At 34.3% G+C, this 20,394-nt stretch overlaps 1 protein-coding gene across 1 annotated transcript in view; it reads right to left on the bottom strand.

Annotated features, from left to right (window-relative positions):
* Positions 1–20,394, bottom strand: part of LOC118187605 (tyrosine-protein phosphatase 69D-like) — a 393,140-nt gene that overhangs the window by 171,313 nt on the left and 201,433 nt on the right. Inside the window, exons 7-8 of the mRNA XM_035357863.2 lie at positions 16,807–16,915; positions 8,181–8,330 (exon numbers count right to left, since the gene is read on the bottom strand). Of these exons, the coding sequence (XP_035213754.2) occupies positions 8,181–8,330; positions 16,807–16,915 (259 nt within the window). The remainder of the gene's footprint in view (positions 1–8,180; positions 8,331–16,806; positions 16,916–20,394) is intronic.

The raw sequence follows: 20,394 nt of genomic DNA, 5'->3' as shown, positions 1-20,394 counted from the left end.
AAATTCTTAAATGAACGCTGGATAGTGAAGAACGATAGGCACATATCTACTCACCTCTGGTAGGCGCCAGGTGCACACGTTTTCCGCCATCTGTGTACGTGAAAGTCAGCCATTTCCCTTAGAAAAACCTCCACGAAGGCATCCTTTCCCCTAAGAAGAAACCCTCGTATGCTTTGGCATTTTCCAATAACAATAACGTACCCTACTGCAACAGTCAACGCTATAGGAGTTTCATGATGGCAGGATGAAGTTACCAACTCTCTCTCTCTCTCTTAAATCTAGATATCTGCACGTGATTTAAAAGTCAATTCGTTTACATATTCTAGAGGAGCAAACGAAACAGTAGAAATGCAGGAGAAGTTTAGCATAAGAAATAACCGGCCAATTAAAAATATCTTACAAGAATAGAACATAAAGACAATTTAAAAATAAAAAACATTCTTTCCATTTGTACAGAAATATGTAAAATCTTCTGAAAGAGAAAAGTCACATTTTATGTCTCTTTTGTCAAAACGTAATATGCCTTAACTACCATATTCCTATGCGAACGTGTTACTAACCTATTTTCTCTTATACTTTAAATGTTATAAACAACTCCCGTTTGAGGAGTAGACACATCTTTATCTGAGAATTTATCGAGAACTTCTTAGAACGTCTTTTGAAAGGGAGGAAGAAAGGATTAGCTTCTGTTCTTTGGAGTCCTTCCTCATCCATCTGATCTCGAGAAATCCTTAAGTGTGCTTCTGTATCCCTTGAAAGATGAGATAGAAGAAAATAACCCTCGTCTCTTGATACTTAAGACTGCGATCTCTTTTCTACAGGATTAGCCGTGGATTGCCACTTTTGACAGAGAAGTTTTAGGCTCTTATTCGTGAGCATAAATGTGAAATGCTCAGAAGAAAATCTCCTTTTCTCTGATTGCTCCTTCAATTAGTTTATATTGAGACTTCTAAGTCTTAATTTAAAAAATCTGTATTAATTTAAAAAGAAGAGGAAAAAATATATGAAACCTCAGATTAACGATTTTTGCTAACTGAATAATCTTTTGTATCAGGATATAGTAGAAAATAAAGATTATACTAGCGGCCTGTGGCCAAAGCAAAATGTATAAATTCTATGTATACCTGAAACGAAAATTTACAAAAATCTTTCAGTATGAATGAAATCAGTTCATTCATTCCAAGTAACTACCAATTCGTAAATAATGTTTTTGCTACCAAAGCAGGAAAAAAACTTCTGACACATCATGCTAATACGTATGACGTCATTGTAATATAATAACTTTTTCTCAATATCAATAAAAGTATTAACGTGGCAATAAGATACCGTTTCAGTTATCCTAACCTGAAACAAAAAAGTTGTTAACAGCAGCCATTTATTTAAAATGCTGACATTTCGACTACAGCAGGAAATATCTTCGACGTTCAATCACATCACATGGAATCGTATACTTTCTTCAACGTCAGAACATGATCTTATATAATAATATATTTAAAGTTTAGCAATGTTAATTTTATTTCATATTTTGTAAAACTTATACATACATTTTTACTTCCTTGTACGAAGTAGAAAGGAAGTATTGTAATCGCGAAAAGTTTCAGGCAACATATTTCAATGAAAATATCCATTTTGACCGCTATCGAATGCAATTTAACGATGTTTTTGCGCAATATATGTGCGTAAGGACAGAATAAAAGACACCTTTCCTCCAAAAAAATTATAAAACTGCTTTAAAATTAATTCTGAAGAGAATTTTTCGTGGCGTCTGTACGAACGTATCTCGCATAACTCAAAAACGAATAGCCTCAGAACATTGAAATTTTGTATATAGGATTGCTATAACATGTAGATGTGCACCTCGTATTTTGGTTGCAATCGGCCGCACCAAACGTATATAAATATATTTATATATATATCCACTCTGTTACCCGGCTCAGTGATCTCAGTATCTTTACTCTTATATGTTTATAAATTGTGCATTTTTTGCTTTAAAAATGATTGAATTATGTTGTTTCTATCGTCCGGTGAAGGTTTTTATGCCTTTCGTAATTCTGGAAGCAATATTTGCACAATTATCAACAATTTAAAAGCTGTTTAAATGCGGTTAAATTTTAAACAACATGGCGGACATATTTGTTTACATTTGAAACAGCAGAATTGTAGATTTGTTGCCAATCTAGAGAGACTAAGCTTCGCAACACAAAAATAACGCCTTCATTTATTATTGCGAATTAAATCATGCTTAATCCTTTCTGGAATTTTTTCGAGGAAATAAGTGTTTAAGATTTACTTCATAATTTTTAATACAGATATTTTGAGTTTTTATGTATTTTTGCCTTGTAGCGAAGTGAGAGCTGAATTAATTGAATGAGAAATACTAAGTCGTCTGTGAAAAACTGTTTCTTTTCTGTTTTGTTTGCTTAATTTCTTTCATACATCGTTTTTGCTTTATTATAGTATTTGTATAGAACATGTGGCAACGATAATTCTTCAAATGATATAAATTTTGTGCATTCAGAGTGTCGTTATAGTAAACAAATATAGTGAATTTTAAAGAGTGCATTTATTCTATTGTGGTTTATGCGCTGTCGACGAAGTAGATTTAATTCAATTCAATCAATTTAAATGAAATTCAAGAAAAAATGCGTATAATTTAATATTCCGTACAAGGAAGTCATGTGGTGTACACATCAGATTTTTTATTAACAAACTCTAAGATTTGAAAGCAAGCAGTGGCAACACTTTTCGAAATAAAGCATTTTTATCTCCAGTGACTCCACCCGGACTGTTGCCACCTGGTAAAATGAATGCGAAAATTAGCGTTTTAGCGTTTTCTAAATTTTTAATTAATATCTCCGCTGATTAAAGTCGTACGAAGATGGGAATGGTCCAAATGGCTTCATACGAATTTTTGGAATCCGAAATAATATATTTAATGTTTGGTAACGCTATTTTTATTTCATATTTTGTTAAACTTACAAATTTTTTATTAACAGACTCTACGATTTGAAAGCCAGCAATGGTAACAGCTTTTCGAAATAAAGCAGATTTTTTTTTTATTTTCAGCGGGCGAGATTGTTGCCACTGGGAAAATCAGGGTGAAATTAACGTTTTCAGAGTTTTTAGTTAATATCTCGGACGATTAAATTCGCATGAAGATGAGAATGGTCGAAATAGCTCCCCAGAAATATTTGGTATCCGGGGGTACGTACACTGTGCAAAATACGACATTGGCGTACATTGACGAAATTGACGTGCATTGATGAAATTGAAATTGCGTTTTTCATGTCTCGATAGTGCGACTTAGGATATGTATTAGACTTATATATAGCATCGTTCTAATATAGATATTTTGACAAAAAATCGGACTTTTTCTGAAATGACATGCCCTTTTTTTTCATATTTCAATTATACGATTCAAATTACGCCAAACGACAAAGTTTTGTAAAAATCGCACGAGTAGTTTTTAAAAAATGAGCTCTCAAAATTTTAGCTACTCAATGTTAGTTGAGTTTCGTATATATTTATTAATCTCTCTTTTTTTATTAAATTTATTTGATTCTTCTTTTCGCATTTCGAAATTTAGATTCATTTCAAATAAAATTCGTCCTTGTTTTATGATTTATTTTAAAATTTCTATTTTTAAATAATTTTTATAAATTTTTCAAAAACATTTTTGAGTTATAATCTATATCATTTTTACCATCATCTTAAAGTAGACGTATTTCTAAGCATACCTGCAAAGAAGATATACATGAATTTATATATATATTGGCAGGTTTTGAAATTTGGCATATTTATTGAAAGCGATAAAACATCAAATGTGGTTTAAACACTTTTGTAAAATTAGTATTTGGAAGTAGAAACGAAGTAACTTTTTTTCCTGTCAAGTACAATGCAAAAAGATAGGAACGAGGTGCCTTTTTATACGCTCCGGTATAATGGAAGGGAAATGAAAATTGGTTGTCACATATTCTAAGAAGTTCGCCAAGCGGATTATTCTTGGCGCTAACTGAAACAAATTTGCCAAGATAAATTTTTGAGTTTCTCCATAAATTTTGCACCAAATTTTACAAAATTTAATATCTAGGCATAAATTGGGTCGTAGAATTGAAATAGGAAAAAAATTAATTGATATGTTATTTCGGAAAGATCAATGCTGTATATAAATCTAATATATATCCTAAGTCGCGCTTTCGAGACATAAAAAACGCAATTTGAATTTTGTCAATCGGCCTTGTAGAACGGAAGATATAGAACTGCCTTTTTTTTTCGCAGTCTACCTCTTTCGAAACTGAACTCGCCACCGTTCCGGAGGAGATAATGTCACAAACAAACAAATAAACAAGCAGACAGAATCGCACAGATTTTAAAAGCATAGATTTGATCCTTTGGAAAGACTATATTATTAATCTTCGAGTATTTACATCTAACACTAATGTTCAACTATTTTATATGTAACAGGAATACGGGAATAGAAGTAAGTTCCTTTTTCTGTTCTAGATTCTGGGACAAGATCTTGAAATTTTAATTATTTTTTACTGAAGGAGACAAAAACAACTTTTGAAACATTTTAAGTTTTATGAGTGAAATATCATTCCTCAGTAGATAATTCTTCTACATTAATATCGCCTACAATAATATATTAATCTGCGTGAAGAATTTTATAGGAAAGCAATTTCCCTACATCAAACTTAACAGATTCGTTGCCACTATATAAAGTGAAAGTGATTGCTCATGTATTACAATAAAGATTCACAGCTTTTATTAATTGTAACATGAGGAAATACCCCTCTTTCCCGACAACCACCCTTTCAAGAAATAAAAAATAAATAAAACATTTTTTTTTGCTTTAAAATTTTATAAGAATTTGATACTTATGCTATCCAAATATTTATTTATTGACTAGACATAAGCTCGCGGTCGAAAAAAAAGTACAACTAGCTGTAGAACAGATTGAATTTATTTTCCATACTTACATTATTCATCATGTAAGCTAGAGATTTTCATTCCGTCTGTCCGAATTATCAATTTCGAAAACATTCGCAGACCACTAAGTTTTACTGAGTTATTTATGGCTATAAAATACTGCCAGCCACACTGAAAGGTGGCTGGCCGAAAGATGGTGAGGTGTGCCAGGTGATATAGCCTCGGGCCCGGTTTCGAAACTAGGAGAATGTATGGATGTTTGTAAGTATATAATACCTTTGCGGCATGGGGGCACTTAAAATGCTGTCAAGCCGAAAAATTCTCTTGAGAGATTGGTGTTACAGAAAGACGGAATAAAAGACTCTTCGGATACGTTCCTTGAAAATTTTCTATCAAAATTCATACGTAGCTGGGGCAATTCTTACTCTCACTTATAAGGTGACGAACACCTAAGCCAAAGGCCTAAGTCAGGCGCAAGTCATTGCTCCTTGGCCACAGTAAAATTCCAGGACCTGATTTGGATATAAGTAAGGAAGATTAAGAATAACAGTAGCTACTGCCATCTACCAGCCCCAAGCGGCACTGAAGTAGCATCAGAGGCAGATGCCCTTCAGAGTCAATAAAAAAGGTATTTCATGTTATTTAATCAATTTGCTTGATTTGGATCTTTACTATGACTTCTCTTTTCCGTTAGCCCCACCAAGATGCATTTGATATTGCAGAGTGTTTGAGAAAGAAAAATTTTGACTGTTTTAGATATACAGCTTTTGGCGACGACATTCGTAGCTTTACTTTCCATCCAGCTCTGATATTTACCATTCCGGCAATAGCCATTTGCTAGCTGACGTTAAATCATGCTATTAAAAGTGAGTCAGCTTGATTTCTGTAATATGTGGCTGCGATACTTTTAAACTGCAATTCGATTTTATGTTAAAATGCAACTTAATGCTTACTACCTGCAACTGGCGAGGTTTTATTTCTACGTATAAAAGCGTACCTTCTATTTAAATTCAAGTTTAATAAAAAGTTTTATTTAGGACTTTACTGTACTATTTTCATTAGAATGAAATATAACTCGCTTGTCAGTCTACTAAGGGCGGAGGGACACTGCAGCTAATATTACACAGTTAAAACCCTAAACTTTACGAAAACACAGCTCGAGAGCACTCTGATAACACTCTGCTCGAAAGCAACTTCTAACATTCTTACTAGCATTAGTGAGTTGGTCAAGGTATTGGTAAAGTTTCTTATCGATTATTGTAAAAAAAATCTTATGTTAACACAACATGACTTCCTTGTACAGCCTATTAAATTATACCCATTTTTTTGCTGCACTTCATTTACATTTATTTTCTCCAATTATTCTAACTGAATTAACCAAGCCCTCCAGGCAAGTTCAAAATAACATCAAAAGTTAAAAATTTTGAAATTAAATATTCCGGTAAGTTTTTGTCGTACGGGAATCAAAATTCTTGTATTTTTAGTTTTTCATAACGAGCATAAAACTTTCCGAAACGCAAGTCTAGGGACCGGGAGAATGCATTAACAGTTATATATCGTTATTTGTCCACAATTAAGTTTTTTAAAGTTTGAAATTAGCAAAACATGAATTGTTTCATCACTTAAAACACTTCCATAACTGAAAGTATATAACTTATATAACTACGGTTATCAACGTTTGCGAAAATAAAGGCCGGTTGGGGATTTTTAAATAAGGTAAGGAGGCTGGGTATATGCACATAACATACTTTTGGAACTGCCGTTTGCAACCAAAAAGAGAGATGCATAACAAGATGTTATAGGAAAATTTCAAAGTTCCAGGGCTGATAATTTTTGAGTTACGCGAGGTACATACGTAAGTACAGGCGTCACGAAAAATGCCTATTTTGAATATATTTTACAACCCATTTTTGCATAATGAGTCCTTTTCTGCACGTACATACAAATGTCAGGCAAAGAAATAGTCCAAATGAATTCGAGAACGGTCGAAATGGATATTTCCATTGAAAACCGTTAACCGAAATCTTTTGTGATTACAATACTTTATTTACTTCGCAATCACGACAGTTTTAAGGAAGTAAAAATGAATCTTTCCTTCAGAAATTTTTCGTAAGTATTCTCTCTTATAAAATAAGCTGCAACGAAATCATTTTTTATTTAATACGATTTTTATATAATCTAAGTCTATTTCACAGGTTTAGCTCTGCAGTGTATTGACATTTCATAAAGCAGAGATTGGCACGACTACCATCTCGGCAATATCGAAGATTAAAATAAGCCATTAAAGGATTTTACAAAGCATTCCGAAGGAATGTTTGCCAATGAAGAAAACTTTATTTAGTTTAATTACCTTTTGTGAATGCAATGGTAGTCTTCTACTTTCTATATTATTTGGTCTTCTGCTATCTGGTGCTATATTAAAAGAAGGGATTTTTTTAAATCTAAACCAGGTAAAACAATGCCTCATTGACATTTTGATTAAATTAAATTTTATACCAGATATTGTTGTACATGCCAATCAATATACAGAAATTCCAATAAACCTCGTAGCAGACTTATTCATACAAGGAATAATTTGTATTAAACTTTCACTCTGATATGGAAAGAAAATGGATCATTTATATCATGCTACAGAAGAATTAGAAGTGCTTATTATCCTCAAAATCATTCAACTAGTTCTTTAACCTTCAAACACATTTAATAGGTCCACCAGCGGCCGAACGGTAAAAGCCGCTGAATACTGTTAGTTCAGTCAGGAGTTCGAGTCCCGGTGAACGGGCTGGCTGCAGTGGCGTTTTCCCCATGCGGTAACGGGCCAATTTCCTTAAAATGACCTCTACGGGGCATCCCTCCCTTTCCGTGTAGTGCTTAAGGGCGAAGCACGTAATAAGTTAACAAAAAAACACATCCAAAAATTAACTTGAGAATTTGCAAACAAAATGTAAAGCAATTTAAGCGAATGAGTTTAATGAATTTTAATTGAATGTAAGTTGAAATTATGAAATTTATATAAATTGTATCCAGAAATCAGTTCAAAAAATCAATTTTTTCAACATTTGAAATTTGTTAGAAAACAATGTCATTTTTAAACCCCTTAACCTGCACAAATAAAATAATTACGACTGACACTTTCACATCGAAAAGGCATACTTAAACTCAAATCAGCATACTTAAACTACGTTGTTAAAGCAATTTATGAGCACAAAAGAGGGTTTTCTATTGTTAAAAAAACTCATTGCTTAAATATTTACCTGTCGAAAGCCTCTGCGAGGTAAGCTCCTCTGTGTCCACCCTCTTGGTGAACATCTTCGTAGGACGTGAGATTCATATTGTCTGGATTCCGAGGCAAAACAGAAATGGAGTCACCCTTTGCCAGTCTGATGACTATCACTCGGTAACATCTGCATCATTAATAATAAAAATATGATAGAAATTTTTGCAATAATTTACAAAATATTTTTAACGCATACACTGTAATACTGAGATTGATGAGAGTAATAATTGGACATTCATATTTAAGTAAGAAGCAGAAAAAGGTAATAATTATAAATATACAAAGGTATGGTATTTTCATTTATGTGTAGAAGAAAAATTTAATAAATATGAGAAAGAGAGTAGGTTGTAAGTATTGATTCTTAAGTTTTCTTCCGGTTGGAAAATTTTCTTTGAAAATTCAAATTTGTTAATTTTTAGTTTAAATTAAATTAACTTATTTTAATCATTAATTGAACATGTGACACATATTTTAAATAAACGTCACTTTGATAATTTAACATTTAGCTGCATATTTGAATTACCAGATGTAACGAACTAAAATTACTTTTAAGTACCAAACTGTAGACATCAGACGCCAAATATATATAGCTTTGTTCTTTTCTTCCTTTAGGATATTATTATTAATGTTTCGATAAATATTTAGTAAATAAAGCTTACAATTTATAATTAAAATATTTTTCTTTGCTATTTTTTTCCCAGTAGTGGGCACTTGCCTACAATGGCATTGTCCACTCCTAAGGCCAGAAGTGGTGACTGTTTTATTGTGGCGGCACCTAATAGGCGGCCACCGTCATCTCCTGTGAAGGGACAGAAAATTTTACATCCATGCCTTCTCCGGTATTCGAACGTGAGCCCTTCGGTATCGCAGTCAGGCTCCTAACCACTCAACAATCCAAACTAATAGCAATTACATGACGTATTTCCTCACTGGTCATGGGCCCTTCCCTTCATACCTCTGCCGCTTTGGCTTGAGAGAGAATGATAACTGCGAATGTGGGGAGGAGGGTCATCCAGACCATTTTGTGTTCTCCTGCCCACACACAGCACTTAACAGCCTCAAGCAACCAGGAGCCAGATTCTGGCCAAATTGGTTCCAGAATCTACAAAGTAACAGAGTTGCCCAGCGGAAACTGAAAACAATAATTGACTATTGTTACTAGCAATTACTCTTCCGACGCTGGAAGATAGTAGTCATTAAGTATAAACTTGAGTAGTATGTAACACACATTACGTTCTAACAATGCCATTTCTAAGCGCAGTTCTCTTAGAAATAGATATCGCACCTTCAGTATGGAATTAACTCTTCTTGAACTGGCACATTTATTAACCTGAAAACAGATCACTTGCTCTGCAAAGCATAGCAGTATGCACGTTAGAACTATATAAGCTAGTTCAATATGTCAACAACAGAGTATGTGATATGTATGTTCAATATGTAATTTTGTATTTATGCTGTGCCAGGTTTCCATACACAAAGTTGTACTGTATCTGTACATGTTTATATCTTTTATTTATGGTACTTAATTTATACTAAGGATCGTAGCGTACCTCAATGGCATGCTTCATGTAAGCTTTAACTATCATGATAACTTATATGTATAGATGTATATATGAATATGAGTGAGAGTATGAATACTTTTTATTTGTTTCGGAATATATATGTATGTGTGTATATATCTGTATGAGTTGGTATTTTTATGTATACACATATATTTTGATTGTACTCTTCTTCAAGTGCCTTGTATTGCACATGCATATTTCTGTTTTGCATTTTATAAGTGTCGTCTGCTCAGCCGGGGCTGCCCAGGGCTGCGGCCTGGCAGCTAGTGGTTCACTCCCGCTGAGTTCGTAACCAATTCTGCATAGATATATCTATACCTGGGTCGGAAGCCAATTCAGCGGATTACTCTCCTAATCACTATACCGTCTGGGCGGCTTTTTATTGTTAGTAAAATTTTTCATTTTGCTAAAAAAATTCTGTCTGGTCAGTTGTTTTTAGATCGTGCATTCGGCCTGCATGTAATTTAACCCGAATGACAGTAACATCAGATCAGGTCTCTGATATCAGAACCAGCCCACGAAATTCATCGTGGCAGGGGGTCAAAATTGCGCCTATCGTTGGCAAGAGCCTTGAACACCATATAGATAACAATAGGACTTTGTTCGGTATCGACCCCAATTTTGAAGGACGTGTCCAAGTGTCTCCCACCCTGTCTTCCCTGGCATCCAAACTCTCGAGAGTACTTTCGGTTCGCCGCATATTTAGAGTGCCTCCATGCCGTACAGACACTATTCATTTACAGGCATCCGTGTCTTCTCCGGGATTCGAAACCGGGCCCTTCGGTATGGCAGTTAGCGCTACTAACTACTATCTCGGTTGGGCGGAATTAAAATAATTTTTTATTGTTAGTCAAAATTTTTGTTTTGTTAAAAATATTCTGAACGGTTTTCAGAGTGTTTATTCGGCCCGCTTGCAATCTAATTTGGAGGCCCCTGCCCTATGTAACGTAATAGACTATGTAACTGTGCTTTCAAATTCTTTCAGTTTTCATACTTTGTTGGTTCTGAGTTGAATTTAAACAAAATCATTTAATTGTTAATTAAATGTTAATATCAGAATTATGCGAAATAAATGGCAGTTGAAAAACATAATATTTAGCTGTCAGTATATTTGTCTTACGAAGCGCAACCAATAAAAATGTCTTGCAAGTACCAAACTTTAGATTTCAGATACAGGATATGTATCAATTTGAAATATGTATTTTTTGCTTTTGCGATGTAAGTTTTGATAAACATTTAGCAAGCGAAATTTAAAATTCATTTAAGATATTTTTATTTTGTTAATAAAACATTTTATCTAAAGTATATTTCATTAAACATTTATTAATTTTTAATTTATTAAAAGAAATTCTGGCCTGTTAGAGTTTTTGAGTTAGATAATTTTGAATTTTTTGAGTTAGGAATTTTGCCCCCAATTTGAGTTATGAAAAAGGGTAACTGTAAAGGATATGCAATGCCTTAAAGAGTGCATAGTAACAATATTTGAATGCTTTCTTTGAGATAAGACAGAATTATGTATTCGCATCCGTTTTAAAAAATGATGTAGACTCTATATACAAATGATATGGCTAACTTGTAATTAATGCCAAATTAATTTACCTAGTTGACGTAGTTTGTATCATACTCGAACACAGAGCTTAGCTTAGGCACTATGAATCTCAGTCAATAAACATATAGTTAAATGAGTCATCGGGTTTTCCGACTATTACTGGAACTTTCTCCCCGTCACATTGCTTTGACCTTTGGAGCATAGATAGCAATATTTTTCTTTAGCTGTTCGGTAACACAATAATATAACGGCAATTTTCATTAAGCTTTGAAGTTCTGCATTTTAAACGTAACCATTTTAAATAAATATGATTCCTGTATTTAAAACACGTACACTCTGCACAAAACAACAACAACAAAAAAGATAGTTCTACATCTCCCGTTCTACTTTGTCGATAGATAAAATTTAATCAGCTTTTCTCATGCCTCAAAAACACGACTTAGGCTTGATTTATGTAATTATGGCAAAGTCTCTAGGGCTATCTGCCTAAGGAAAGGAATGCTTTCGTGGAGGACTTTCTAAGGGAACTGGTTCTCCATATACACGTTACACAGAACACCAAAGCAAGGAGCCCCGAACTAAAGGATGACCATGGGTCTGCCATACAGAGTTAATGTATCCAAACTTCGGAAACCCCCCTCAACGGCAGAGCAGACCCCCCGCAGTCACTGTCCGGCTTTATACGTAACCTTAGCAAGGACGAAAACGTTGAAACTAAATACAAAAATAATCGCTTAATCATCTTTGCTTCGGGACACCACTCCCTCAGCATCGAATAGAATCGTCTCGGTGCCTTGCCTTACTCCGTCAGTCCCCGTCACTGGGATTCTGAGGGCCAAACCCCCATCGAGAAGGTCGTGATCTACGAACGATGTAGCTCCACCACAGCCAGAGGAACAGACACGACAGTACCAGTACGGTCCTTGCCAAGCCTGAACCAACCTAAGTACAATACTCGGGTTCTAGTCCTGTGAAGCCAAATTATATACCCCCGTGGTTGAGACTGCCTAGGTACAGATTCTAACCAGTGCTTCCCAGGCGTTCGCCTGAGTCAACCCCCGTTATTCACGGAGGAAACCACGAAAACGCTATGCAGCCAGCCCGTTAGTGGGATTCAAACCCCGGACCGAACTGACAGTGTTCAGCGACTTTGCCACTCGGCCGCTGGTGGGCCAAGCACTACTATATAAGGATATAATATTAATTATAAAGATTTTAGATAGCATTATAAACCTTATTAGGGATATAAGATTTTTATATAGCATTGTTCTAACATAGGTATTCTGACACAAAATCGAACTTTTTCTGAAATGATACACCGAATTTGGTTTTTAATATTTTGATTCTACGACTCAAATATCTCTAAAATATAAAATTTTATAACATTTGGTTAGAAACTTACCGAGAAATTAAAATATCTTGGTGTATATTTTTCACTTGGAGCCAATTCACTTGGCGAAATTAAGTCGCGCTTTTGACATATGAAAAATGAAAATTAAATTTCGTCAATCGGTCAAGTAGAACGGACCAGTGGTGTAGCGAGCATAACTGGCGCCCGGCGCAAAATACTTTTTTGGAGCCCTCCCCGAAAAAAACACTTACAATAATATAATGTATAGAATATATTCATCATAAGAAAATAATGCAATTAAAAATAAAATGCTGAATCTGCCATAAAATACTCTAAAATATATTAAGAACAGTTACTACCTAACTACACTAACATTCGATTCGGAAATGTATCTGTGTCGGCGAAAAAATCAGACATTCGATGATCTAGAATTAGTTAAAAAGGCATTTATTTATTTATTTTACAAATTTATATAATTGTTTTTAAAAAAGTAAAATTTTTAAATAACTAAAAGCTTAATATATATAAGTAGATATATTTATTAATAATAATATGATATTATAATGCATTAATATAATTAATTACTACGTATACATTTTTCTTGCCTTGTATGAAGCAAATATATCAATTACTTCATCAAAGTCGATAATTTCAAATTTTTCTTTTTCCACATTTAAAAATAATTGATGACTTAGGTCCCATAGTTGATTGTAAATACATCAAAGTTTATTTTAATTTGCTGAACGAACGTTCATACCTAGCATTTGATAATGAAATAGTAAGGAATATTTGAAGTGCGATTCTTAGGTTTGGAAAAACATTTTCTCCATACTTAAGACACAATAACACGCCGAATAAATACTAATTCAGAAGTCAAACAACAAAAATCAGCATTAGATTTACAAAATTTTCACATTACTAGTTTCGATGGTTTTACCGAACCACCATCTTCAGCTGCAAAACCGCAAAATATTGCATTCATTTTGCGGTTTTGCTGCTGAAGATGGTGATTCGGTAAAACCATCGAAACTAGTCCTGTGAAAATTTTGTAAATCTAACGCTGATTTTTGTTGTTTGGCTTCTGAATTAGTATTTTCTCCATACCTTATTATAAAGGTTAGATCAGTAATGGACTTTTTAGGTCAGTTTCTTTTCTACTACGGAATAACATCTTACAGTCACATACACTGCTCAAAACAATTAGGGGATATTGTGAGTTCGGTATGAAATAACCATATAATCGACAACCTTTTTTAACAAAAGGAAATACAAGCGATTATAAAGGAAAATTATAACGTTTACACAGTTGAGAATATACAAATTTAGTCTGTGACTACGCGTTTTAGATAAGGACTATGCGTTAAAAACTATGAATTTTAGATAAGGAATAAAGGAGCGACCTGAAGCATTCCTTTTGTAGTAGGAGATTAAAAACAATTGACATGCGTTGAATGCTTTGTAGCAGTGAATGTACGATGTCTCAGCAAGATGACTGAGTTGAATCGGTAGCGAGGAAGGGCATAGGCCATCATTGTAGCGGAAGCGTTAGGAGTTTCCCACAATGTCATTTCCAGACTATGAAATCGGTTTTTGGAAACTGGATATGTTTGAAAAATTCGGGAGAAGGCCGTGTTATTGTTTTAAAATAAAAAGCGGGACCTATACGTGCATTTCGTTTCAAAAAAATAAAAATATATCTCTATTTTAGAAAAATAAACTGGTAAGAAAGAACGTATTGTATGCGGAGATATTTGGTTGACATACTGCAAACATTTTATTACACATTTTAAATGATAAATCAATAATGAAAAATAAATAATTAGTTATATTACAATAATTATTAATTTTAAATATATTTTCCAGAAATCGATCAAAATAAAAACTGAAACTTTCCGTAAAATCTTGCTTGGAGATCATTTGGCGCCCCTCTGCGAGCAGCGTCCGGGGCATCATACACCCCCTTGACCTCCCCCTACGCCACTGGAACGGACTCGCTATCAAACTATCTATCACCTTTTTTTTGTGCGTGTGTGTGCGCAGTGTACGACGTTTTCAATAGTCATATGGAATCTCTTTCTAATTTGAATGTGAAGAATGTGTGTGTGAATGTGCCTTCATGAAGAATACACACACTACACACTGCAGATCTATAGCGTAGTAGAAAAATTTCGGTTTACCTATGGATATATAGATGACACTATTGTTATTAATATTGAAGGTTTAAATCTGAAATAGAATAAAAATATTTACCTTGAATTTCTTTAACATTGCATAACTAATGATAAAAACTATAGAAGTCAAACAACAAAATCAGCGTTATATTTTCAAATTTTCACAGGAACCATCGAAACTAGTTCTGTGGAAATTTGAAAATACACTCACTTCCAAAAGTTAAGCACAAAGATGTAAAATGAAAAAAAAAAAAAAAAAAAAAAAAAAAAAAAAAAAAAAAATCGACAAATACTGCTTTGATTGACATAAAATTCGGCAGGAAAGTAGCACATATATTTATGCATAAAACAAAATCAATAATTGTATACAGAAATGAAAACAATATTACATTTTTGTAAGTTATCAGATAATGACATACTGGAGACTTAAACAGAATTATGTATAAAATGAAAATAAAAAAAGGACATTAATAGGGTATGTGATCCCCCCCCCCTCATCTGTATGCAAAGTTTACACCTTGTGACCAGGCTTTGAATTAGGTGGTCAACCACCGCAGAATTAAGCAATCACCATTCTTCTTGTAGAGCAGTTTCCAGCTCAATAAGAATGGCTAGAGGTGGGAAACGTGAACATACAGCACGGCCGAGCATCCCAAAGATTTTCAAAGGGATTAAGGTCGAGCGAATATGCTGGCCATGCCATACGCGCAATCCCTTCACTCTCCAGGTAATCATCGACTATGTCAGCTCTATGGGAACGGGCGTTATCGTACATTAAAACCAAAGTAGGGCCAACTGCTGCAGCGTACAATCTCACAATGGGTTCTAAAACTTCATCTCAATACCAGACAGCCGTCAAAAAACCCCGTTTAAAGATGTGCAGGTCGGTGCGGTATCCTAATGAAATCCCTGCCCACACCATAATGCTTCCGCCTCGGAATGCGTGATGTTCGGTGATGTTTTGGGGCTGATTACGTGTTCGTTGTTCACACATTCTTATACACTTGTCATTTGGCTTCAAAGAAAATCTTTACTCATCAGTAAACATGCCATTGCCTCAGTCAGACACATTCCAATTGACATGTTCCCGGCACCACTGTAATCGTGCTGCTCTTGATTGGACGGATAGAGAAACATAAACTCGAGGTACCCGGGCGTACAGTCCACTCATATGTAATCTTCGGAGCACAGTAGCAGCAGATATCGCCTTACCAATGGATGCTGTAACCATAGATGTCACACGTGTGGAGGTCGCTCTGCGATTCCGCTTGGCTACAATAGCAATATATCGATCTTCCGATGGGGTTGTAACCCTTAGCGACCGGCTACGGGTCTTCAGACAATTGTCTGTGTGGCTTGGAATTGTTTCCATGAACGTGAAATTGCAGAATGATGAACGCCGAAGCAAAGAGCATCATCTGTGATCGACTGTCCGGCTTCAATGCGCCCCACAGCACGCCAGCGCTCAGAATCTTCCATTCGTCTTCTGGAAGCCATAGAAACACGTATGTCTTGAAAGCAAATGGTACGAAAGTTTTAAACACCTTCTATCAGCACTTACAATCAACTTTTGTAACCCTTCATAAAGCTGGTTTCTTATAAGACTGCCTTTTTTGCATATTTCTTGACATGAAAGCGCGATTGGCTGCTATCTAACATGTTTGCATATTTCCATCTACCTCTGCAGCGAATTGCATCCTCTTCAATTTTGATTGGCTTCCGAAAATTAGCATTTTCCTCTCCGTTCTTAACTTTTGGAAGTGAGTGTATAACGCTGATTTTTGTTGTTCGACTTCTAAATTAATATTTGTTCGGCGTCTTATTGTATCTTAACAACTATAATGTTAATTATTTAGGTATGATTACAGAACTATGAAACGTAATGTTATAGTAACTATATCAAACAATATTACGAGATATGTGGTTTATTACTGAACATTTCCTCTTAATGGGTGTTCTATTTTGCTTACCTAATGAAACCATTCCTTTCCGAAACTTTCTGAAGTTTCAACTTCAGCTGATGACATTTCTCGTGACCTTCTATTGTGTTCAGTTCAAATTCTGGCATCGAAGAAGGAACTGTGAAGATAAAGTAGAGAAGAAAACGCATTCAAAATATTTCTCAAAGTATTCAGTCTAAGCAATCAAAGACAAATATCAAACATCAGAGCCTCAGCATATGAAATAAATATTTGCTTTTGCCATTGAAAATAATATTAAACGTTTGAAGTCAACATTTGCGAAACTGTTTCTGTGTTTCTTTTAGCGTGTTTTTAAATACCAAAACAAAGATTTTTTTTCAAGGAAAGACATATATTTTAAGTCTCATTCGAATTGTATTTGTATGCAATCATACATGATGTATTAAAAAGATTGAAAATTTAATGCAGGCTGTTCCCTTGTCGAATTTCCAATTCTGGATAAGGTATAATAATGAGTATTTAACGCTGCAGATTCTGCATAGAGTCGTGACACTTAAAATCAGTTTGTCAAGAATTTCTGTAGGAAGACATAAAAAGAAGAGATCGTGAATTTCGTTTTCAGTTTTTGTATGCCTTCAGTGTAAATACACAGTTAAAACAAATACTGCATGAAGCGGGGTTTCTCAATCAGGGCGGAACTTCCCTCTACAAAAGAATTTCATAGTTTCAGAGGGGCGGGAAAAAGGTAAGCCTTTTATTTATCTGTTCAGTATTTAGTTTTACCTTATGAATATAAAAAACTAATTTAAGTTCTGGCATTTATAGACATTTTCTACACTTTCTCTTGTTTAATTTTATAAAACATATTAAAAATCTCGAAATCTAGATAAACGTTTATACTTTCGAGCTTTGGGGAAAAGAGGGAAATGATCTTTTAGCGTCTGGGAAAGGGCTGCATGCGGCAAAAATAGTGTTAAGAACTCCTGGTATAGAGTTACTCTCTACATTTTCGATTTATTGAATTTTTGAATTTTTTACACTTTGGAATTATTGAAAACATGGAAAATACTACATCGCTTACTGTCATCAACAAGTCCGTTAGTATTGCTAATATATTATAGATTAAACATTTGCAAAGTAAGGATGATGCTACCAAGCACCTTTAATTTTATTTAAGGAATCAGAATTTGAAGAGAAACGAAAACGAAAAGTTAATAAATGAAATTGTCAGGAATCATTTGATATAAATTATAGTTTTTCAAAAAAAGAAAATTGATGTTTTCGACGTTTTAATTTCACAACTGAAATGGCGATACGGAAACTTAAATGAAATCTCTTCCGATTTTCAGTTTCTAACTGGTGAACAATTAATCTCATTAGATTTAAGTAATTTAAAGGCAGCAGCTTAGCACTTAAATATCCGAATCATATGAATGCTGAAGAAATTCAGCCAGAAGTATCTAGTTTTATAAAAACCATGCTATTTCAATAATTCCGAACACAAAAGCAGCTACAAGCTTAGAACTTTTAAAAATAATTTACGATTATAATTTAGTTCAGTCCCATCCGAATTCGGAAGCAGCGCAAAGAATTTTTTTAACGTTGCCAGTAACTGTAGCTGGTTGCGAAAGTAGCTTTAGCAAACTTAAAATAATTAAGAACTACATGAGACATTCACTAGGCCAAGAAAAACTTTCAAACATGGCCATTCTCATTATAGAACTTGAGTTAAGTAATCAAATAGATTTAAAAATATTATTGATGATTTTGCATCCTTAAAAGCAAGAAAAATTAAATTATGCTTGCTAAAGAGAAGACGCCAAACTACGTGATTTTTGGCCGAAAATGGAAAATCTTCTTCAGGCACACTGGGTTTGGTGTAACTTTGATTACACGTGTTAGTTATTATTCTTGAGTAAAGACTTTCCCTGTATCACTCATTTTCGAAAAAAAAAATGATTAAAATTTGTTACCTGCCTACTACAGAAGAACATGCTGTTGAACATTCCCAAACTCACGGAATCTTACTGGCGATTATATTAAAACCTAGCAAAAATAATTGCTTTTACAGTATATCTCCTTAATAAAAAATAATGGATATTTTTTAATGAAAAATTAAATATAATTCAATGATAATATAATAAAGTTGAAAGAATAATAAGAAAAGAACGTTTTTTCTTGTCTTTAGTAAACTTTTTTTTATTTTTTATTTTTATTTATTTTTTTATTTGGCGCGATTGGCGCCGTCTCTTGTGGTCGAAGGGATTTTCCGTAAGTACCCATAATTGTTAATTATTATATATGTTTCACTTTGTGGACCATACAAAGTTATAATTAAATATTACTGTAAGAGTTATTGTATTTTCACTAGAAATAGTTACTTTTAATGAGCATAAAATATATGTAAATATAGTTAATTTGTTCTACATGCATGATTATATGTATATATATGCATTAATGCACATATATATTAAACACATAAAGTAAAAAATTTAGAACTAATGTTTCACAACGAGGAAACTTTTTTAAATTCAGAATTAATAAATTTCAAACAATTTAATAAATGAAACAAAGAATTTAATACATGTAAAAGCCAAAACTTTTAAACAATCAATATTGAATATTTCAAAAATCATTTAGTATTATGTATTTATTTATTCCCTCCCCCCACAAACAGGTAAATAAATAATCTTCATTGTATACAGGGGCGCACATTTACCGCTTTGCTTCAGGTGAAAAAATATGTAGGCACGGCTCTGAATAGCATAGACAGTTAATGAAAGGAACTGCCAACGAGCCTGCCAACGAGGGTCTCTCTAGTCGATAGCTCAAGAACATTTTAGGTCTCTCTAGTCGAGAGTTCAAGTGCAGTCTAAGTCTCTCTTGTCGAGAGCTCAGGAGTAGTCTGACGTATTGTCCCGACGCAAAAAATCGTAAACATGTTGTGTGACACATCGTAAAAGCTTTGAAACAATAACTTGCGGAGACCGTACACATGATTTTCGCATCTCTGTAGGGGTCCGCCGCAGCTTCTCCAGCATTAGCATTGCAAGGCTGTGTAAAGCACGTTGCGAAAGCACTTCATTTTTTTCAATACTCATCTCCACCCTTTGTTACGTCTTCAGTAGGTATTTTTTACTCACGACACTATTAATCCATATGATACTTTATTATATACAAGACACACACACTGTACATAAGAGCTTACTATATACACGTACAACTCTAACGACCGGCACTTACATTCTGTCCACATACACAATCGCTTCGCGCCAGTTCTAAGTTCGATGACGATTCAGTTCTCGCTGCATCACATCCACTGTGCATTATTGTTGTCTACAGTGGTTTAGGGAAGATACTGGCTTAGTTCCGGGCAGCCAACAAGGCACTACTGATAGGGAAAACTGTCGTGTTCGGCGTATGACTGGTGATTCAACCTGCTCTGCTGTTATTCATGAATAGCATTCAAGGAGGTGTTTTCCAACAAGGATAACTCTCACCCTTACACCGCTGTTGTAAACCAACATGCTCTACAGAGTGTGAAGATGTTGCCTTGGCGTGCTAAATCACCAGATATTTCTCCAATCGATCACGCATGGGACGACAACTCCAGCGTCATTCACAACCAGATTAAAC

Source organism: Stegodyphus dumicola, chromosome 2 (genome assembly GCF_044657685.1).
Source record: "Stegodyphus dumicola isolate Sdum_Otavi_A_Nest chromosome 2, ASM4465768v1".
Lineage (NCBI taxonomy): Eukaryota > Metazoa > Arthropoda > Arachnida > Araneae > Eresidae > Stegodyphus > Stegodyphus dumicola.
This window is presented reverse-complemented; position numbering and strand designations above follow the sequence as displayed.